The 23,122-nt window shown below is 43.5% G+C and overlaps 2 protein-coding genes across 4 annotated transcripts in view; one reads left to right on the top strand and one right to left on the bottom strand.

Annotated features, from left to right (window-relative positions):
* Window positions 1-5,470, top strand: part of FBXO32 (F-box protein 32) — a 34,045-nt gene extending 28,575 nt beyond the window's left edge. Inside the window, exon 9 of the mRNA XM_022553999.3 lies at window positions 101-5,470. Coding sequence (XP_022409707.1) covers window positions 101-190 — 90 coding nt within the window. The 3' untranslated portion in view covers window positions 191-5,470. The remainder of the gene's footprint in view (window positions 1-100) is intronic.
* NTAQ1 (N-terminal glutamine amidase 1) overlaps window positions 1-23,122 on the bottom strand; it is a 211,650-nt gene that overhangs the window by 146,449 nt on the left and 42,079 nt on the right. The window contains exon 6 of one of the 3 annotated variants that reach the window (XM_030764148.2): window positions 237-1,041. The exons of 1 other annotated variant lie outside the window; for it this stretch is intronic. In XM_030764148.2, the coding sequence (XP_030620008.1) occupies window positions 962-1,041 (80 nt within the window). In that variant the 3' untranslated portion in view covers window positions 237-961. Of the gene's footprint in view, window positions 1-236; window positions 1,042-5,378; window positions 23,120-23,122 lie in introns of those variants that run through there. One more of the 3 variants, XM_089898753.1, reaches the window with a different exon arrangement.

The raw sequence follows: 23,122 nt of genomic DNA on the forward strand, positions 1-23,122 counted from the left end.
AGGAATGTTGTTTTGAGGTTGGGCAATGCCTTACTTAGGGTGCTACAAGCCAATGAGATGCTGCCGAGAATGCCCACCTAACCACGATGTTCCTTTCTAGGGCACCAATCACCCGTGCACAGCCAATAACCCAGAGAGCTGCTCCGTTTCACTTTCACCCCAGGACTTTATCAACTTGTTCAAGTTCTGAATCCCAGCACATGACAACACTTCAGAAGGGTCCCCCTGCTGACTGGATGGTTGGAAATACAGAGTTTGGACGCTTCATTTGTAAATAGTGTACATTTTTAGACACTGGTTCAAAACTTCTGCGATAAGCCATTGAGAGGACGTTGGAGGGGAGAGATGCAGTTGCTGGCTGGGAATTTAAGCATATGGACTTCTCATTAGAATTGGTATGGAAAAGCAGAAATACTGTAAATAAACTATTTTTCCTAATGATTTGCCAGCAAGACCATGAGGCAGGAATTCTGTTTCATCGGTGAAAATGGAATTCTCTTGACGTTCACTGAGACTCCTTTATAGTTCCCTAGAGATGTGGGAGAAAGGGGCAAAACTCAAATACAAGATAGAATGCTCTTTGTTTACAATGTGAAAAATGTGTTGGAAAAAAAAAAAGAAGAAAAACTACATATGAGAAATCCCTGGGCTTTGGGTTTTGATCTGGAGTTTGTTTTGAAAAGGCAAAGGAAGCACCACTCATCTTAAACCCGCATGGGTATAGGGCCTTATCTTCTGAAGATACCACACAATAGTCTACCTCGGAAAGCTACAATACTCGCTCGGACAAAGCGCGTGGTCCAGTAGGCAGTCTCTGTTTTTCTTGTTTCTTCATCATATAAAAAGTGATTTAAAACAGGAAGAGATGTTGGAGGCAATCCTCATCATGCTTCAGGCTTCCTTTTTAGACGAATGGGACACTCTTCGGGGTTGCCTCTTTTCTAGAACAACCCCAAAGCATCTATGCCTTTTTTCCTTCCATGTTGTAGCTCATTCGGGACATCATCATAAGGCCAATTAAAAACAGTTCAAGAGGAAATCCTGCCACAGAAAAGATGGAATTAGTCACCCAATAGCTGTGAAGACTTTCTTATTCCTGTTTAACTTCTTGGCTTGTCTGGGCTTCCTGGGGTATCTTCACGGATAAGCTTACCCCTGGGGACTGTTTGGAGCCAGAGTACTGATAAAGGCTTGTAAAACAGGTTTTTACATATTAGCTGCTGTTCCTCTTGGTGGGTGATAGTTGAGGAGTTTTCTTTACATGCAACACCAAAATTTAGTCAACCTGAGGTAGGGCTTCTTGTAAGGATGATAAAGTAAAGCCTGGCATTCCAGCCAGATAGGGAGCAGAGGTACCATGAGTTCATCCTTAACTTGCTCCAAACCCCAGGGGAACTTGCTAGGCCAATACCAGCAGGTAACTATGTGGGAGAAGGAAATCTCAGGACTTAAGGAGTCAATATTCCTGGGAGGGAATGGGGGATGTTTTTGTTTTTTACTTTTTATAGAACTTTGCTTTTCTACAACAATGTACATATTTCTGCAATTGTATTTGCTTTCTTTTTTTTTTTTTAGTAAGTAAAGTGGCCACCCAGCATGACCTTGGCACATAAGTGAAGCAGAAATAGGAACTTGGTTCACATTTACATTGAGGAGCAGTGTATTCTTAGGGGTTGAATTTGGGGTGACCTGAAATGGGGAGAGATGGTTAAGAATGTACAGAGACAAGCCAAGGGACCAACTAGTGATGTAGGACCCCTTCACGCCCTTCCCTCAAAGCACAACCCAAGTACCAGCATCTGGAAGGGAACTCGACCACTAGCTGATGTTCCTCACTTTGCAAGGTCTGTGCCTATACCAGGATTTCTTAATATCTTTTTTCATCACCACCCCCCTGAACAAGAAAAAAGTAAATTGTTTATTTCAACTCTGAGCAAAAGTAAATACTAAAGAATAAGATCTTGTTGGGTAAGGTTGAGCTTTGGAGGGCCACAAACTACTGTAACACCTCTTCGCCCCCCGAGTCAAGGTCAGACTGAGAATGCAGGGTCCAGACCATGGAATAAAAAGCTCTGTCTTCCATAATTCAGGCAGGTTCTCGCAAAGGTCTCAGCTTCCTTAAAGATGTGAGTGGAGCTGGGGCTGTCGTTGCTGTGAGGGCTCTGGAACTGTTGACTCTGGCATTTTTTGGCGTTCATGGCCTTCCACATCTTCCCCCCAACTCATGACCTCCACCCCTCCATGCTGAAGGAGCAGGCGGAGACTCCTCGGCACCTTCAGGTTTGCAGTCCCAGAAATGTTGCCCGCTTTGGCTGTCAGCACGAAACTGGCGAACCAGTGTCACTTGGACTGTCCGTGGTGCTCATGACCGCATAGCGTGCCCCAGGCAGCAGGAGCATCTGTGCAGAACGACCCTACCACAAGGGATAGGCTTAACGGTTTTCTGAAATGTCTACCCAGATGGTGACTCGGGGCTCTCCCCATCTCCTCTGGCATAATTGGAGGTGGTGTGTGACAGAGTCAAGGAAAATTTTTAAGGAAAAGAAGAAACCAACATTTGTGGTTCCCTTTCATTGGAAGAGGAGAATGAGGAAGGAAATGGCAGGTGGAGAGGGAGAGGGGAAGGAATAGAAGTGGCATGTCTTTGATGCTGTGGTTTGTGGGAGGGCAGTGGGGAAAAAGAGCACAGCAGGTGTGAGCACCTGTGTTGGTGCCACTGGGTGGCTGTGAAGCATGGCCAGAGCCTCACGTATAAGTAAAGCGAGTTAAAAAGAAAATGCGTGTTCCCTGGGCACTAATTGTCTATAGAATTTCTATTGGCAAACCCTCCCAGGACAAAGTGACCTAAAAAACAAAAACAAAGAATCTCTGTCTCAGAACCGCTGTTCTAAAAGCCAGAAGGGACATGACAATGGAAAGTGCTGGAAGAGACAGAATGCTCTACTGTCTTTGCTGTACCTACCTACCCCCACCCCAACTCTGTAAAGAATTTAAAATTGATGTCAAATATGAAAGTAATCTGGACTTCCAGAGAAGGAAAGAGTTTTTGTCCAGGACAGTGGAAGCCGAGCCACAGGGGTGTTATGCTTTGGTTCAACACACAGGTTTCCGAGCAACGATCCTAGAGTCTTGAGAAGAAGGCACAGCATTTGAGGAAAGGAGAATATGCGAAGCTTAGGAGGGCTCAACTTATAACAAGATCCAGACATTTTAAACTAGATAGTGTTATTACTCAATGCTGTTACTTTTAGTGGATGGACCAGTCACGTGGGAGGATTGTAGCAGAAACTACAATGTGAAAACATCCCCAGTTTTGAGATCAAAAGGGTCAGCTGTAAGATGACCTATGTTTAGTGATGATCCATTTTATATTGAAGTGGCTCAGAGGAGATATTGATATTTTAGATGGGCTGCAAAACTGTCAAGGCAAGAATAGGCTTTACTTGGCAATGGTGAAGGAAGGTAATGAGTGTGTATTGCCTTATTGCCACAGTTCTCTCTTCATAAACTGTTTGGGAGCTTGCAATTAACAGAGGCTCCTTGTTTCCGTTGTTTTTATACGGGAGAAGAGAAAGAGCTTGGAATTTCATTTGTCTAATAAGCAAGTGGTGTGATTTACAAGAAGTTCAGTCATTTCAAAAGTATATCATTCTTAGTGTTCAATACAATGTTTATCATAAAATAGGCACCTGAGTTTATATATTCCTGCCAGGCTGAAGGGCAATTATGTCTTGCTATGCAAACACGCTATTTTACGTGTGAATTTTTTTAACTGTAATAATTTTATGTGTGAATTTTTTTTAAACTAAACTCTATCATCATTTTCTATGTTGACATCTGTTGTTTTTCGTGTTTTTTTGTTTTAATCTGTTTCCAACTCTCCGAGTCTGTGAACCATCCTCTGACTGGATGCTGGCCTAAAATCCTACTAGTGTTTAAACAGACCTCAGAAACACCCTCAACCTCTAGGCAATCGCAGAGATGGGGCTCTTTGATATATCTCTGGCCCCTGACGTCTTCAACAAACAAGATCGTAATTCCTTTAAACTCAATGTTTTCTGTAGATGCTTTCTTCTCCGTTTTGTTAAGGAGAGTCAACCCTCGTGGTTTTCCAAAGGAAGGAAACTCCTCCCCCAGACTTGAGCGCTGGGAGGGACGTTAGAAACGCTGGAGTCTGGCATTCCTTCTGCCTTTCAAAATGAGGTAGTGGGTCCAGAATATTCAGGTGACATGCCTCAACCCACCTGGCGCTCAGCAGTGGACCTGAGCGTAAACTTGGGACTTTCTGAGGCCTTGACTTTGTACCCCCTGCCCCAGCACCTTTTATTGTGGCTGGACACACGTGACACCTAAGCTGATTCTTCTCAAGACGTTCGCTGTGGAAGGCACGTTCGTGTCCAGTGTTCGGTGTCCGGCCGTTAACTGTTAAAGACATTTTAAGTCCCTGATTCTTCCTGGAGAAGTTAAGGAGTTGCTTAACATTGTTACTGACTCTGACTCTGCTGTGAGTACGGCATACTAGTGAGTACAACCTGCTTGCCACAAAGTAAGCAGCATATTTTGACAAGTTTATTTTTCCCTGGATAATTAGATTTTAATTATAAAGGTGGCCCCTGAGACACATAATGGCTGAGCAGCTGGCTTGCTTTCTAGAAACTGAGGTTCTGATGGTAACCAAGCAGGTATTTCCTCTCCCCTTAGGCTAAAAGGTACATCTGATCCATCCCTTCCATCTCCCTGGTACCTGCTGTGAGATCCAATAAGCTTCCACCCAGTGGAAGATCACTCTCTGCTAAACCTCACAAGCAAAGGGGGGTTGTTCCATGAGGCAGCAAGGAGCAAGGGACCACGATATTCATGACTTTGTCTGCTAGACATTTTTCAAAGTGTCCTTGAACTCAGCAAACAAAGCTTTCTGAGAGATCTCTCAAAACTCAGGCCCTGCTCCGTCTGGCCAAAAATGGATGGCTGCTTCAAAACTCTGAACTTCTTGAAACTCCATCTGCTACAACATTACCTCTGGAGTTTGAACATGACTTTTTCCGTCTTTGAGTATAGAAATGTTTGTTTAATTAATGATACACAAGTCTGTTAAACAGAAGGCTCCAAGCAGTGCTCTACACTTGAGAACACTTGGCGCCATCTTTATTCTACCAAGTGCCAATCACCCTAGCCAGAGGGGGTGTATATTAAAGTCCATATCCTAAGCTTTAGAAGCTTTAAAGTAGTTTTTTAATTAAAAATACAATAGGGGATTGAACATTTTAACTAAAAGTTTAAGGTTAGACCAATTACATGCAAAGATGTTTATTTAATATTGTGTGAGCTGAGTCTTTCTGTATAAATTATTTGCACTCTTTTCTTGCATGATGAACTGATTTCTTTTTTTATAGTTGTTTGTACCAGACGGTGGCGTATTTTTGTAAAAATTTTTTGACACTGAATTGCAATAAATGTTTTTCCAACAACACACACTGGTGCATTTTTGGTGCATGTCAATTCAAGTTGGTTTTTTATCGAACTGAGTATGTTTATCTTTTGCTGAGTGAAAGTTATATTCCTTCTCCCAGAAACTTATCATCGTTGTAAAATTTTCTAGGAATACACAGAAAACTAAGCTTGCTGCTGAGTACCAACCTGAATCAGAAATACAGTATTATGCTCAAATGGGGTATTTCCACTTACTATTCATATAATAGAATGCTTTGGGAATAATGAACTTTAAAGTCAGTATTAATTTACTCATCAACAGACATTTATTGAACAGCTACTATATGCTACACTGTGCAAGGCATTGGGTATAGGATGGTGAACGAGACAGATGGGGTCTCTATCCTAATGGAATTTAGATTCTAGTGGGAAAGAAAAAAACAAGTAGGGGATGAATTTAATTTGTAATAAGTGCTATGAAGGGAATAAACAAGGGACTGAGATGCAGAATAACAAGGTGGGTTGGGGGTAGGGGGAGCTCTCTGAGGAAGTGATGTTGAAAGGTGAGAAGGAGCCAGCCTCAGAAGATGAGGGCACGTGCATGCCAGAAAGAGGAAACGGCTTGTGCAAGGTTCAGATCGTGGTCCTGTCACTTACCTGTAGTGTAACTTTTGTCACCTTACTTAACACCCTTCTCTGTGTCCGTTTCCTCGACTCTGTTGATAACAAATCTATTGCTGTGGCTGTGAGGGTTAAGTGAGCTAATACATGTAAAGTGCTAGGAGCCGGGCACATAAAATGTGAGCTCAGTAAATGTTAATAATTATGATTTCCTGAGCAGCAAGAGAATCGGGTTAGGAATTGCACTGCATTCCTAGTTGGGTATAATATGCTCAAGTGACTAACCCATGGATGACAGACTTCCCCGACACATTTACTCTGGAACCTGCCCTGATCCTGCCACTAACTCTCCATCAGAAAATGACATAAAAGGCACCTGAGGATAGAGATTTTTTTTTTAACTCCCAACAGGATCACAAAATCTCACCATTCCCTACACATCCCATGCATTCTTTGCGCAGGCCGTTCCACCTGCCTAGAACGCTTTTCCCAGCCCCTCTGTCTGATAAGCATCTATTGCTCCTCAGGACCACCTCCTGGCTGAAGCTCCCTCCAACTGAGAAAATCTCATCTTCTGTATCACTTTTTTGCATATGGATTTTGTTACACTGTAATCTTATTTGTACCTAGCACAATGCCTGGGCTGAATCAATGAATAAACCCACACACAGATTCATAAAATGCTTTTGAAAGTCTCAGGACCACAAACTTACCCTGGACTAGAATAAGAATCAGCCTGAGCTTACATGCATACAACTATTTATAGTGTCTTGGTTAAAAATTAATGGTAGTTGAAAAAGTAACAAATGTGGAAACCTCGTGTTCATTAAAGTTTCTTTTAAGTTCAACTAAACCTTTACGAGTCTAGTAAATTTTCATACGAAATAAGAGGGCCTTTTATTACTGTTTGATAAACTCACATTGGACAGACTAAACAAGTCCCTTTTACAAACAATAAAAGTTCCTTTAAACATTTTAAAGCTGCAATTATAACTCTAATGCATTTGCTTTTTTTAAAAATAAGCACTTTAAATACCTGCTCAAAGAAGCTTCAACCCTAATAAGCAAAACATTCCCAAGTAAATTAATAACTTATAAATTTAGTAAACATAAATATATCTCAAATTCTCTAAAAAAAACTAACATTGTTAAAGTTAGTGAAATTTTTATACCTTTCCATTAAAAATCATATCTTAGGGGCTTCCCTGGTGGCGCAGTGGTTGACAGTCCGCCTGCCGATGCAGGGGACGCGGGTTCGTGCCCCGGTCCGGGAAGATCCCACATGCCGCGGAGCCGCTGGGCCCGTGAGCCACGGCTGCTGAGCCTGCGTGTCCAGAGCCTGTGCTCCGCAACAGGAGAGGCCACAACAGTGAGAGGCCCGCGTACCGCAAAAAAAAAAAAAAAAAAATCATATCTTACACTAATACCTTATTTTAAAATGGAAATCATAAGGCTGCTATGGTGGGCAGAATAATGGCTCCCCAAAGAGACAAGCAATGATATCGAAGTCTATAATCTGGAAAAGGCAAGGAAACCATCAACCCCTAGAGCCTACATAAGGGAACCTTGCCCTGCTGACACCTTGACCTTGGCCCAGTGAGACCTGTGCCAGACTTCTGACCTTCTAATGAATTTGTATTAAGCCACTAAATTTGTGCTAACTTGTTACAGCCATACAGGAAGCCAGGACAGTGCATCAGACAGACACTCTAGCTCTGCCCCTTCAGACAAATTCCCTCTGATCCTTCTGCTGCATGTCCCCCATCCCACGCTGAGTGACGATCTGTCTGCAAATAAAAGCCACAGCCTAAATCAGCAGCAAGTTATCCTGGCCGCCCTGATACGCGGACTTGCAAAAACTGGACAGGAGGGCTCTGCCTGTCAGGGACAGGTGTAAAGTTGCCTCCCTCCTGTTCTACATGGGCTTCATTGAGGCTGACGCCAATCATGTTTGTACCCAAGAAGCATCACAGAGAATCGGCATTTCAAATTCTCGCCAATGTTTGAGGCATGTTTATGAAGCAGCAATGTCCTGGGCACCGGAACAGCCATTCAGAAGTGTGAACTCAGCACTTGCTCTCAGATAACTTTATCGACCTGGTCCCCAGGCGGGCAAGAAAGTGGACGTCAACCACAACATACGATCCAAAGTTCCGAGTGCCCTAGTGAGGGACAAAGTACCAGAGGAATTCAGAGAGGAAGAACTGAGTTCGTGCTTCTGAGAAAGAGAACAGTGCAGCATCAGACACAAGTCTACTATATGCTCTTCCTGAATCAGTATGAACAGGGGCTCCTCCTCTGAAATCTGGGAGCCAGGGACTGTGGCTTAAGAACCAGAGACCAAGACTTACCACCCAAGCCCATTTGGTGGTTTCAAATGGTTTCTTGAAAACAAAACACAAAACACTGAAGTTTGGGCAGATTTCCCTTTTGGAGAGAACTAAAGCTCTGTATTCCCTACGGTCCCAGTGCCTGAGCCTCACCAGTGTTCTAGAAAACTAACAGAAGCCCAAATGAACCCCAGATCTCTTCAAGGAGCCCTGTAGTGGGAATTTCATGTGTCAACCTGGAAAGGCCGTGGTGCTCATTTGTTTGGTCAAACACCAATCTAGATATTGCTGTGAAGGTAACTTTTAGATGTGATTAACATTTTTTTTTTTTTGCGGTACACGGGCCTCTCACTGTTGTGGCCTCTCCCGTTGCGGAGCACAGGCTCCAGACACGCAGGCTCAGTGGCCATGGCTCACGGGCCCAGCCGCTCCGCGGCATGTGGGATCCTCCCGGACCGGGGCACGAACCCGTGTCCCCTGCATCGGCAGGCGGACTCTCAACCACTGCGCCACCAGGGAAGCCCATGATTAACATTTAAATCAGCAGACCCTGAGTAAAGAAAATCACCCTCCACCATGTGGATGGGCCTCATCCAATCAGTTGAAGGCCTCAAGAGGAAAAGCCTACGCCCGCCCCCTCTCCGCCCCCAAGGAAGGAATCCTGCCTCCAGACTCGAAACTGCAGCATCAGCTCTTCTCTCCGTCTCCAGCCTGCCGGCCTGCCCTGCATATTGTGGACTTGCCAACGCCACCACGATTGCATGAGCCAATTCCTTAAAATAAATAAATTCTATAGATAGACAGATTCTAAAGAACAAAATATTTTATTTTAAAGAATAAAATCTATCTCTATGTTAGGGGAAACACTGACCGAAGCCGCCCGCCCTGGCCAGGCAAGATAGTAGCCACTTGCATGAGTCATCTTACAACAGGAGGTCCTGGTAAGGAACGCAGAACTAACAAGCTACCATCAACGGGAAAGGTATCAAGGAGAGAGGAGACACCAGTCCACATGTCCTCCCAACCTCCCAGAATCCTCCTCGGTGGAATCCATCTTGGCTGAGTGATGCAAGCGCCACCAGGAAGGACCCTGAGTCAGAATGACTGGCCAGAGACAACCTGGAAACTAACCCCATTCCCATAAAACCCGAGACTGCGAGCCACGTGGCAGAGCAGTTCTCCTGGGTTCCCTTACCCTCCCGCTCTCCGCCCGGGCACCCCTTCCCAATAAAGTCTCTTGCTTTGTCAGCACATGTGTCTCCTCAGACAATTCATTTCCGAGTGTCAGACAAGAGCCCACTCTCGGGGCCTGGAAGGGGTCCCTTTCCTGCAACATCTATACATCTATATCTGGGGGAGGGGGGTACTATATATATCTTTACAGAGATGGACAGAGAGAGAGAGAGAGACATCCTATTGGTTCTATGCCTCTGGAGAACCCTGACTAATAAATACAAGCTCCTAGAAAGAGAACAAAGGCAAGGAAAGTCTAGAGGAAGGCTTCAGAGGGCAAGGGAGAAAAACCAGAGGGAGAGCGGAATCTAGTGGCTACAAGAGGCAGTTAGCCAGCTACCACATCCTGAGAAATAACGTTTGGCAGGTGCCAAAGAGTGCAAGGAAACAGTCACTCTTAACCCACATAAGAGTACTTGAGTGACTCCCCTTTCTTTGTACTTTTTAAACTTGTATTCAATTGTTTTAATTTTACTTCGCAATTTCATTTTTTCTTAATTTCAAAATTACTCCAAGGAGCCCCTACTTCCTTCAGAGAGGCAGCAAGGCATAGTGAGCAAAGAATCTGAAGCCAAACTGCCTGAGTTTGAACCCTGCCCTGCCTCTTCCTGGCTGTACCGGGCACTGTACTAAACCTTGACCTGCCTCAGTCCCCTTATCTGTAAAATGGGGATAATGACAGTACCTACATCATGGAATTGTTGTGAGGAGTAACTGAGCTGCAGCATTTTTTTTTTTTTTTTGGCGGTACGCGGACCTCTCACTGTTGTGGCCTCTCCCGTTGCGGAGCACAGGCTCCAGACACGCAGGCTCAGCGGCCACGGCTCATGGGCCCAGCCGCTCCGCGGCATGTGGGATCCTCCTGGACCGGGGCACAAACCCGTGTCCCTTGTATCAGCAAGCGGACTCTCAACCACTGCGCCACCAGGGAAGCCCCTGAGTTGCTGCATTTTACATGATTAATAACTTTTGTGTGGTTAGAGCAGTGCTTAACACATAATAAGCTTTACATAAACATTTGTTATTATTATTCACAAGCCCACTATCTTTTTTTTTTCTTTTTGCATTATGTGCTCTAGGCAGAAAAACCATGTAGCCTTCACTGCCTCTAAAGAGAAACATAATAACTAAATCAATGACCCCCATAATTCTAGCCTTTGCTTATTGTTTAAAACCAGTGGTCTCCAACCATCCCATCAATAAACATTTTTTAAGCATAAACCCAATATATATGTATTTACTTATCTATCTATGAAGTATTGGCAGGCACTACTATGATTAACTAATACTTCGAAGCATAATGCACACATAGGAGGACAGTCATCATTAGTAATAATGGACATAAATCGATATTTCAAATAGTTGTGATCATTATAAACTTTCTGGCCAATTTTTAGTCAGATCTCATCAGCTTATCGTTAAGCTGATGCAGCCAGCAAAGAGCCGTATTAGTGCTCACATTTTTCTGTTCCTTTGCATCTGCAATAGTAGTATCGTCATTCTGCTGTTTCTTTGCGAGAAACTAGGAAACTTCTTAAAGCATTTGTCCATTTTGTGAGATTCTGTTTATTTAAAACTAGATACTGTAATCCGTAAGTCCATTTAATCAGGCATACAGAAGTTACAATATGTCACAGTACACTGAAAACAAACGATCAACTTTGGGTACCACTGGCCTCCGCTCCCCACTGAGGCCAAGGTGCCTTGGGTACTGACTGACATCTGATGGATGGACAGAAAGGACCACTGTCAATCCAGACATTAAACATTTGTAAAGCTTTTGTGCTGGCTGTTCTCTGCTTGTCCCCGAAGATCCATTCTCCACTTCTCTGCCTAGCTCAGCACCCTAGAAGGCTGACCACAAATGGCTGCATCCCCCAGACTCTCTTGCCAGTTGGCATCTGGTTGGGTTTGTCCAATGGGAGGTGCTGACAGAGACCAGAGCAGAAAGAGAAAGAGTTCAGGGTCCTTCTTGCCTGCTCTCTCCTGACTGGCCCCTGGTCTCTGGCAGAAGCTGCAGCCCTCCTCCACATAAACCCTCCTTACGGTTCCAGCCATCACGAGGCTCCTCCCCAAACCTGGGAGAAGTAATTTTCCTTGTTGCTCATCTCTGGGGGTCTCAGCATCTTTTGTGTTCCCTTAACCCCGCCCACACCTGTCTGAGTAGTCCCTTCAATGGAACTACACAAGATTATTTCCTGCCAGAAGCCTCATAGATGATTTCTTTACTTCTTACTCTTTAATAGAGAGATCAATGAAAGTTTTCTTTTTTTTTTCCTTCCAGCACCTCACTTTGGAGACCACTGGTTTAAAGAGCTATTCTGATGATTGAGCCAAATCACTTTTCCTGACCAGTGTGAATGGAAGCCTTAGATTCCCATCACTCTTTGCTCAAGCCAACAAATGCAGGCTGAAAAGAGATGGGCTCACAAGATGAGCCCTGGACAGCGGGTCAGCAGACTCAGCTTCTACTCAGGGCTGTCACAGCAGGGCTGAACCTCAGGGAAGTCACTTCTGTTCTCTGACTCAGTTTCCTCATCTTTAACAGACAGGTGGGTTGGATTAGCTAGTCTCTAGGTCCCTTTTAGCTCATATAGCCTTTTGTGATTTTAGGAAATCATATAATAGTTCAGAGGAAACTATGTTATTTTGTCTTTTTGTTTTATTTCTTGTTTTTTTTTCTTCAACACTCTCTCCATCCCCTCCCAACTCCCACATACACTCTCCATCAGTTAGAATTTTTCTTGGGTGAAAGTCCTTTAAATTTTATAAACTCCAAGGTAATAAGAAATAAAGGAAGCCCAGATGCAACATCAATAATAAATTGAATCCTACTCTTTCCCAAATGCTTTCAAATACATTTTTAACTGCCATAGCAACACTGTAAGGTAGATACAAGTATTATCATCACTTTACAAATGTGGAAACTGGGGATGCTCAGAGAAATTATATGATGTGTTCAGTATCACACAGTGCGGCAGGCTGGAGCTGGCTCATGACAGCTGAGCTGAATGGATTCATCTTTTTCCAACCTCACACTCAGTGGCATGTTGGTAACTTAAAATCAGCCATAGTGGGGATATCTATACCTCAGAAATCAGCAAGAGCTACAAATCAGAGCTTTTTCTTTTTTTGAGAGAGAGCTGATTTTTAAACATTTACTATCACACACTCTCGACACACAGTTACTAAACCACAGAGGTAGGTTTTAAGCTCAGATCCGATCCTAAACCTGGTGCCCTTTTATGACTCTACAGCTGTCTTTCCCACACAGCAGCTAGTACGATATCTTGTGAAGAGTCTTTGTGAAATACTTATTTCCTGCACCAGGTGCCCCGGGGTCTCCAGGCCAAACCCTCATTAGCCTTGCCATCCAAATGGTCTTTCTTTTAGAGGAAGACTTGCCAGCAAATAACTGAAAGACTTCTTGGCTTGTGTTCATAGCCCTGCCCCTAGTAGACGGGAAGAGATTATATACAGAGCACAGCCCTGCATCTGTTTCCCTCCTATGTACGAACACAGCCCCCTCTTCCCCTCTCCCAGTTAGGATGCGCCCCTCTATCTAGGTCGGGCATTTCACAACTCTGAAGTGCTTCGACATGAGTGCAATTTTTTTTTGAACTATAATTGATTTACAATATTGTGTTAGTTTCAGGTGTACAGCAAAGTGATTCAGTTATGCATATAAATATATATATATATTCTTTTTCAGGTTCTTTTCTATTATAGGTTATTACAAGATATTGAATATATAGTTCCCTGTGCTGTACAGTAAATCCTTGTGGTTTATCTATTTTATGTATAGTGGTGTGCAACTGTTAATCCCATACTCCTAATTTATACTTCCCCACTGCTTCTTCTTTGGTAACCATAAGCTTATTTTCTATGTCTGTGAGTCTGTTTCTGTTTTGTAAATAAGTTCAGTTGTATTATCAAAAGTGATATTATATGATATTTGTCTTTCTCTTTCTGACTTACTTCACTTAGTATGATAATCTCTAGGTCCATCCATGTTGCTGCAAATGGCATTATTTCATTATTTTTTGTGCCTAATTAATATAATTTTAACTTGAAAAAAACAGAGACGGGAGAAACCCTGAATTCAGGCAACCCTAAAAGCACGAACTTCATAGATTTAAGGACATTAAACATAACAGAGATCTCAAGATGTGATCTGGTCCCGCTTCTACCACCTTCCTAAGGCGTATCCCCCCATTTACAGGTGAGACAACTAAGGGTTAGAAATGCTAATTATCTGCTGAAAACAGGACCCTACTCTGTAATTTGCTAATTATAGTAACAGGATGTTGAGTATCTCTTGTCCCAGAACTTTGTTGTGGGTTTTTTTTTCCCATTATGAGTTAATTTTAACTAGTTTAACTATCACAGGTTACCTCACTTCCTAGTTCAGGGGACAACTGTTTTTTTCAAGTACTTCTCACAGGGGCCACATTCCTTAACTCAAAGAGCAGTTGCCTGGGCATATAACTGAGGGAAAAACTCTAGTCACTCTTTAATTTCTGAACACAGTTCACAGAGTCATAGGTACAGGTGTGAAGGGACATACATTAAAGAAACACATTAAACTTTGTGGTCTATTTCACAGAATCACTAATGACATAAAGTGTTGTGTCTCCTATATTATCCCTGGAAGATTTTTTTTAAGTTGGAAATGCCCCTACTTTTGTTTTGGTTTTTTCCCAGCTTTTTTGAGATATAATTAACATATAACATCATGTAAGGTTAAGGTAAAACAACATGATGAATTGATACACACATATATTGCTAAATGATACCACAATTAAGTTAATCATCTCACTTAATTACCATTTTTTGGTGTCTGTGGTGAAAACATTTAAGATCTACTCTCCGAGCAACTTTCAAGTATATAATACATTGTTAACTAGAGTCACGAGGCTGTAATTAGATCCCCAGAACTTATTCATCTTATAACTGAAAGTTTGTACCCTTTGACCAACAGCTCCCCATTTCCTCCACCTCCCAGCCCCTGTCTGTTTCTATGAGTTTGGCTTTTTTAGATTCCACATAAGTGAGATCATAGAGCATTTGTCTTTCTCTGCCTACTTATTTTACTTAGCATAATGCCCTCAAGGTCCATCCATGTTGTCACCAATGGCAAGATTTCCTTCTTTTTCGTGGCTGAATAATATTCCATTACATATTTTTAATATATTATATTAAAATGTATATTTCATATGTAATATATATTATATATTTATATATCACATATTCTTTATCCATTCATATGTTGATGGACACTTAGTCTGCTTCCGTGTCTTGGCTACTGTGAACAATCCTGCAATGAAGTCCCAGAACCTGGGATAAAACCCAGTGCAGAGGACAAATGGTGCCAAGTATCCTGACATTCTAAGTTCAAGAGCTGGAGCCAGCCACCAACCTGAAGGGCTTATGGAGAGGCCAAAATCAACTCGACTCCCTCCATCCTCTGAATCAGTGTAATAGGAGTGAAGAGAAGGGAGGACAGTGTTCATGGAAAGAGCCTATCCCCTCCCCTACATCACAGCAGGGACTCCAGGAGAATCATTCATAAAGCCCAGGAGTTCCAGTGATCTGGAAGACTGGCATTTCATTCCCCTACAGATGGCTGCTTGGGCAACAGGCTTGCAACTGTTTACTGGGCAGGGAGAGGGAGACTTGGAGAGGACACTGGCCTGGGAGATGAAAGGGCAGCGAGGCACCTTGCCATGTCCCCAGCAGCACACAATGGTGTGCAAGTTTCCCCTGGGTGGAGTGGACACTACGAAGGTAGCTGGGCTTGAGCCATCTCCTCTGCGTCACACGCCACGGGAGCCCCAGCTTTGGGCACCTGCCCCAGAGAGGACCGGCCGCAAATCAGCTGGAGATACAGCAACAACCGGTGTAGAGAGGATGGAAACCTCGTCTTGGGCTGCTAAGTAAGGTGAAATCTCTGTCTACTCCCCATTTCCACCCTCCTACCCCCCACCTAAGCTCCAGGAGGAGAAACAGCCACGAGGAAACAAGCAGCCACTGCAGCCACAGCCTCACCTGCACTGGCAGGGAGGGGAGGGGAGCTACGGAGGGAGTCTGAGAGAGACGTTATCACATAAACCAGGCTGAGGCTCAGGACTGGACTGAAACTGCTAATAACCAGCAGGAACTGAAAAGCTGCAGAATTTGCCCTAAAGGTCATCAAGGAAGCTGTTCCCATGAAGCCTCAGAAAGAGCCACATAAAACAGTTGGGAGCCAATACTGAAAGAATATGTATTTTCGTGTTGATGCCCCAAAGTGACACTTCCCATTAAACTACTTCCAATGTATTCAATATTATCGCCTACTGTATGCCTGGTACTAGGTCTATTGAGTCAAAAAAGACAGCTAGGGTCATCGTATTTGAGGAGCCCACATACTTATGGGGTAGAGCCGGCATACAAACCAATAATTTTAATATTCTACAACCAGGTATACACGAGGTTCAGCAGAGACACAAGAATATTTATATTGAATAGACTTTTCTGTGTTTCAATTTCCTCATCTATAAAACAGGAACAGTGACAGCACCTACCTCATAGGACGGTTGGTTGGATTAAATGAGCTATTGTATGTAGAAAAGTGGCTGGCACAAAGTAAGTTGAACACTTGTTAATAGTCAATACTGTAGTTATTATTGTTACTTTTATACTGAATAGCAAGGCACTGTCCTAAGCGTGCTAAATGGTTGATTAATCTCAACAGTTCTATGAAACAGGTACTACTTATTATTCCCATTTTATAGAGAGAACTGAGGCAAAGGAGGATGAGCAGCTTGACCAAGTACACACGGTGGAACTGGAATTCAAACCTAGGCTGTCTAAATTCAGAACCCGCACTCACTGTGTAACATAGGAGTTAAGACTGGCCGATTTTGCTGGGCACTTCCAAGAATGCAAAGGCGAAAGTACTTTTTCCAAAACAGCAACCGATAAAATGTAGTCCTAAAATAACTTGCAATGAAAAAAGTCTGGCTCTGGACTCTTTAAAAACATTCGCACAAATTTTTAATCCAATTTTAAATTTGAAAAGGCAAAAATTATCATGGGGTCCTGTGAATGCAGACATGAGTTTGCTGGTCGATATGGCTGGGGACCCTCCTGGCATGCTGACCTGTCAACACTGCCTCTGGCTCCGCTGCAGAAAGCTGCATGCTGCCCCTCGGCCAGGTGCCTGTTGTGATTTGGGTGCCAAGCCCTCCAAAGGGGAATTTCAGGTCCTCAAAACGCAGCCTGGACAAGCTAGGCTTGCTCTCCATGTTTATATAACCATCCCAGCTCCAAAAACAAGAGATGCCAGTACTCTGTAATTACAGGCTTGCAGGCCCGTCACTGCGGAGAGAAAACATGGGTTATAGCTCCATCTGCCTGTGGGATCCAAACTCTGTCTGGAAGCCTAAGAAAGCTCCATGAAAAGCTCCATGAAATAGCACCACCATTCAAAACATCCCTTTTTATTAAATAAACAGAATTTGGCTGCCCCAAAACTAAGCACGGCTGTAGCATTGTAAATGACATCATCTCATCTGGGTAGCATTTTGTTAAAATTGAGAGGCTCCTATAAAGTTCCTAGCCACAAAACCCACCCCTCAAACATGTTCTTTAATCAAGAACAGCAAGAAAAGAGTTCAACTTGAGAAGTGTTAAAAAAAAAAAAGTTCATTAATCCACACTATGCATCAGGATTCCAGATACCAAAATCTTGTTTCTCTTTTACACACTAAATTGTGAGCTCGTGTTCACTGTTCCCATGGGGGGTTGGTGGTCCCAGCTTTCAATTCTACTGCATTTCATTTTTCATATCTTTGAATTCAGGCTGCATCTTACAATCCACGGCATCTTAGATATAATGAAACACAGACTCATGATTGAAACACATGTAGCCCCATCAAGTCTACTTTTAAATCTCTCCCTGGTCAGCCCCTCCTCTCCTTCTGCACTGCCTTCCCCCTGACTAGGGCCCTCAGCATCGTTTGCCTGGAAATTTACAAGAGGTGCTTAGCTTCTCTCCCCATCTCCAGCCTGAACCCCTCCAACATATCTACTTTGCTGCCCGAGAGATCTTTCTAGAACACATTATCTAATCATAGCACTTCCCTGTTTATAATCATTCAATAGATAATTGTCAAATCTGAATAACAGGTAAATGAAGATTCTTTTTGCCACTTCTTCTGATTTTAGGTAGGTGTCTTAGTCTCAGGCTGCCATAACAAAATAACACAGTCTGGGGCCTTTAACAACAAAAATTAATTTGTTCACATTTCCAGAGCCTGGAAGGTCCGAGATCAAGGTCTGGTAGGGTCCAGTTTCTGGTGAGTGCTCTCTTCCAGACTTGCAGACACCCATCTTCTCACTGTGGCCTCGGATGACAGACACTTGACCTCATTTAATCTTGGTTTCCTCCTAAAGACCTTATCTCCGAATACAGTCATATTGGGGGTTAGGGCTTCAACATGTGAATTTCAGGGGGGGACACAATTCAGCCCATAGCAGTAGGTTTGAAAACATATATAATAAAATTTGTAATGCATCACCCAGACTATTAAAAATGGCTACCTCGGGATGGGGGGAACGGGGGTGGGGGAGCGTGATTTCGATGGACCCAGGAGAGAGCAGTGAAAGGGGACTTTCACTCTTTTTTTTAAAAAAATTTATTTATTTATTTATTATTCATTTATTTATTTATTTTTGGCTACGTTGGGTCTTCGTTGCTGCGCGCGGGCTTTCTCTAGCTGTGGCGAGCGGGGGCTACTCTTCCTTGCGGTGCGCGGGCTTCTCATTGCAGTGGCTTCTCATTGCGGAGCACGGGCTCTAGGCGTGCAGGCTTCAGTAGTTGTGGCACGTGGGCTCAGGAGTTGTGGCTCGCGGTCTCTAGAGCACAGGCTCAGTAGTTGTGGCGCATGGGCTTAGTTGCTCCGCGGCATGTGGGATCTTCCCAGACCAGGGCTTGAACCCGTGTGCCCTGCATTGGCAGGCAGATTCTTAACCACTGCGCCACCAGGGAAGCCCTGGACTAACTTTTAATTCACATCATTTGCTTTGGAAACTTGCTGCATCCCACTGAGGGGCGAATCAGATATTAGAAACAGGTGCATTGACATCATCTATCTGCACTATAAAGATATGAGGCAAAACCAAAGAAGTTTTTGAAGGCTACGCCAGAGAGAACTCAAGAAAGAGAGGGCTGAGATAAGCAAGGGCAACATGCCAAACGTCCTACTTTATTATAAGCTCCAGATTAGGAGCAAACCACTCAGCTTGACAACCTGCACTGGGATGGATATTTTCCATTTGCTGCTCCAAATCCACTCCCCACTCCTCTCCATCCTCTTTGTCACCTGAAAGGCTGACCCGTGCGAACGGCATCTGTGAATCCCCTGCCTGTGGCTTCTAGTTAGATCCGGCCAATGGAAGGAAGACAGAGATCTGGAGGCAGAGGCAGGGTGGAAGGCGGATTATTTATTCCTGCCAACACCTCCCTGTTGTAACTAATTACCACAACCCTAGAGTCGTAAAGCAACACAAATTATTATTTTACAGTTCTGCAGGTCACAAGTATAGAATGGGTTGGCAGCACTGGTCCCTCCTGGAGGCTCTAAGGGAGAATCCACTCCTTTGCCTTTTCCAGTTTCCAGAGGCTGCCTGCTTTCCCAGGCTCTTAGCCCCACATCTCCTTGACCTCTGCTTCCACCGTCGCACTTCTTTTTCTGTCTCTGAGTGTCCATCCTCCACCCTAGAAGGGATGCTTGGTCCCAACGGCACTCTCATCCTGTCTAGCTCATTCTCCACGCAGCAGCGAATCAGATCATGTCACTTGTCTATTTAGCACCCTTTGGTGGGTTTCCGCTACACTTAGAATAAAACCTAATTTCTTACCAAGGGCTGGTAAGGCCCTCCATGATCTGTCCCACCTATCTTTCTAGCCTCATCTCATCCCACTCTCCTTGTTATACTCCAGCCACACTCACTCTCCGTCAAGCCCTTGAACTTGTCAAGTTATTTCCCCACCTGAAAGCCTTTGTATTGTTTCTTCTTCCTAGGCTCTTTCTTATCAGCAGGGCTTAAATGTCACCTACTTAAGGAAGCCTTCCTTTAGTTCCCCATGCAAAGTAGGGTCTGACCTTCCTCCCCCATCCCAACTCCATTATTCTATATTTCAACCCTTCGATTATTTCCTTGGTGGCGCCTATTACAATTTGTAATGATTTCACTTGCTTGTCTTTTTTTAAATATTTATTTATTTATCTGGCTGCGCCGGGTCTTAGTTGCAGCACGCAGGATCTCCACTGCCCCGTGTGGGATCTTCGTTCTGGCATGCAGGCTCTTTAGTTGCAGCATGCGGGATCTAGTTCCCTGAGCAGAGATTGAACCTGGGCCCCCTGCATTGGGAGTGCGGAGTCTTAACCACTGGACCACCGGGGAAGTCCCTGTTTGTCTTTTCATGTATTCTCTACTAGATTGTAAATCCATGAGCACAAGGATTATGTCTTACCTAATACTGTATCCCTAACATCTTTGAGTGTGACAAAGCAGACCCTTAATGTAATACTTGTTGTGTGTGGTATACGGCCATTTCTTAGACTCTAAGAAGCAATGGTTAATAAAGCCAATTGTAGACTTTATTGCTGTGTGAGCCAGTTTCCTTTACTTGTTTACAGACTCTCTAACCTGACCAGCTGATGCCATCATTGTATCTCCAGCCCCACTATAATGTTGCAGGTAATAAATACATTCAGTAAAATCACTATTCAATTCACTCGATTCAACAGCTACTTAGAAGCACTATGCACTGTGTATCTTACAAGGAGAAGGGTGAGGGTGAGTGTCATCATCTACTTGTTTTTTGTTGGGTTTCCTTTTTTCAAGTTTAAATAATTTTTATTTAAGCACTGATTTTACAAAATGTGATAGTTCAAAAGGTGAACTAAATTTACAACTTAATTTGTTCATGTAAATTGCCTTCAAAATACATTGGAGCTAGATGTGTATATAAGATTTTACATGTGTTTTGGAAGAAATCACACAGAAGCAGCTGCCTTTTTCAATAAAAACTTGGCCAGTTTCACATCTCTTTTGGTCAGTCAACCACAGTCATGTGATGTGAGAGTTATCTGGACCTTGTTGTACACATTGAACCACTCCAGGTGATGATTCATCTTGTTTGTAGGGCAACTCAGGACATAAAGCCAAATGCCTTCGATAGTTACTTCTTCTCAGACTTGGCTTCCTCACACGGGAGGAAGGGGGTGGACCAGTGATGTGTGTGACCCACTGTGTGACTCGATGACCAGCATAAGGAGATAAGTGCTGTGTTCCCTGATTAAAATTTTTGAAAGAGAACTCTTTGTAGATGGCATCTCTCTCACTTAATTCCGACCATCCTGTTGCTTTAAGGTCAAGTGTAACTTGGTGCCTCTCCTCTGCTATCAACCAGTGCGCATCTGTGGGCTTAATGGCCACAAAACAGAGTGCTCGTCTTCTCCAACATCGAGTTATTTTACATTTCTTCTATTAAAGAATTCCGAACTGCCAAATGGACTCATGGCCACGAGGCTCCGGTTCCTGCCTCTCAGTGCAGCGAGCCCTGTTGTTTTGTTGTTGTCGCTGCTGTTGTTTTTCTGGCCGCGCCACGGGGCACGCATGATCTTAGTTCCCTGACCAGGGATCGAACACGCACCCGCTGCATTGGAAGCATGGAGTCTTAACCACTGGACCACCAGGGAAGTCCCCTGTCATCATCTACTTGTAAAGAAGAATAGTATTATTTTACTTATACGTGTAAATAATAGCAGGAATTAGTTACGATGCCTATTATGGGCCAGAAACCATGGTAAATTTATTATATACATCATCTCATTTAATCTTCAAAACAGCCCTACTACAGTATAGCATACCAACTAAGAACATAGGTTCTAGAATCATATTGATTTGGGTTCAAATGCCAGGTTTGCTACTCTTGCAAAGTTCCTTAACTTCTCTGTGCTTCCATTTCTTCATGGGTAAAATGGGGGTAATAGTAATAGCCACACCTTGTTAGGGTCGTTGAGAGAATTAAACAAGATCATGTATGTGAATGTGCTTAGTTCAGTGCCTGGCACATAGAAAGCATTCTATAGATGCCAGCTGCTGCTTCTTAACTTGCTCTTCTGGGGGACACTGTATGTCCTACAGCATCACACGATGCGACCAGCACACAGGGAGACTGGGTTAGCCAGGCTGAGTTCCTGCCCCTTAGAAGCACACCATCCGAGACAGCTGTGAGCACACACTCAGAATTCAGAAGAGAGCAACATGTTCCTCCAAATGGCTGGATTCATTTCATAGGCCAAGCCCAGTAAACCCATGTTCTCATTTCCTTTTCCACCAAAATAGCTATCTCTGCTCCCTGAAGAGGCCTTGGATTATTATAGTTCCCTAAATGCCCTGAAATTCTCAGGAGAGAAGGAATGTTCTTTTTTTTTTTTTAAAAGCAGGCACAGCTTGGAGCTAGAAGACAAAAGGTTAAATTATCTTAAGCTACAACAATGTAACTCATTTCCTGTTTTTCTCAACTGTCTAGACGCAGATCTCATAAGCATTAGCCATGAATCCCACCATCAGGTTAAAAATAGAAGGTTTAAATAGGAAATGCTCTTGGGGGGAAAGATTGTAGGTTTCTACCTTCATCGGCAAAATGACTACTTTGAAACAGGATATTTTGTCTTTGTTGTTAGTTTTCCCATAAGTTCTGTTGAGCTGTATTTCCATAAGCAGGAGTGGAGAACACCTTTTTCTAAAGAATATATCTGCCCCTGTTGAAGCAAATGTCATTTTCCCCATAGATTTTAAAAGCCATCTGAAGACGTACCTTATAGCAGCTTCTCTTAACAAGGAATGTGGTCACACTTACTTTAAAAATTTCACGTTATTGTGCAGACCAACATTTAGTCTCAAATAAATTTTATACAACAAAAATTGCATATAAATTTGACGTTTTCTTCTTCTTTTATATCTTCTGCTTCTATAAAGTTTGTCTGATATTTTGTTTATAAAATATGAGTTTTCTGGAAAACATATTTTTTTAAAAACTCCTTTAATAATCCCTGAGCAGTGTTACACAAGTGTGGGGGGGGATCTACCGTGACAAGTTTCCCAAATTCACTGGACCACAGAGCCCTTTTATCCTGATGAGCCTATTAACACCTCCCAAAACAGTACCCCATGGAATACCAGTTTAGGAAACACGAATTGGATACCTCTATGATTTTTTTTTTTCTGTTTTCAGAATTCTCTGAGGTTAGGTCTCTTCTCTAATAACCTCAGCTATGTGAATCATAACATAAAACTGAAAGTAGGGCTTCCCTGGTGGCGCAGTGGTTGACAGTCTGCCTGCCGATGCAGGTGGTGCGGGTTCGTGCCCCGGTCCGGGAGGATCCCACGTGCCGCGGAGCGGCTGGGCCCGTGAGCCATGGCCGCTGAGCCTGCGCGTCCGGAGCCTG

Source organism: Delphinapterus leucas, chromosome 17 (genome assembly GCF_059928025.1).
Source record: "Delphinapterus leucas isolate spDelLeu-1000000601 "Yukka" chromosome 17, BTC_Dleu_Yukka2, whole genome shotgun sequence".
Taxonomy (NCBI): domain Eukaryota; kingdom Metazoa; phylum Chordata; class Mammalia; order Artiodactyla; family Monodontidae; genus Delphinapterus; species Delphinapterus leucas.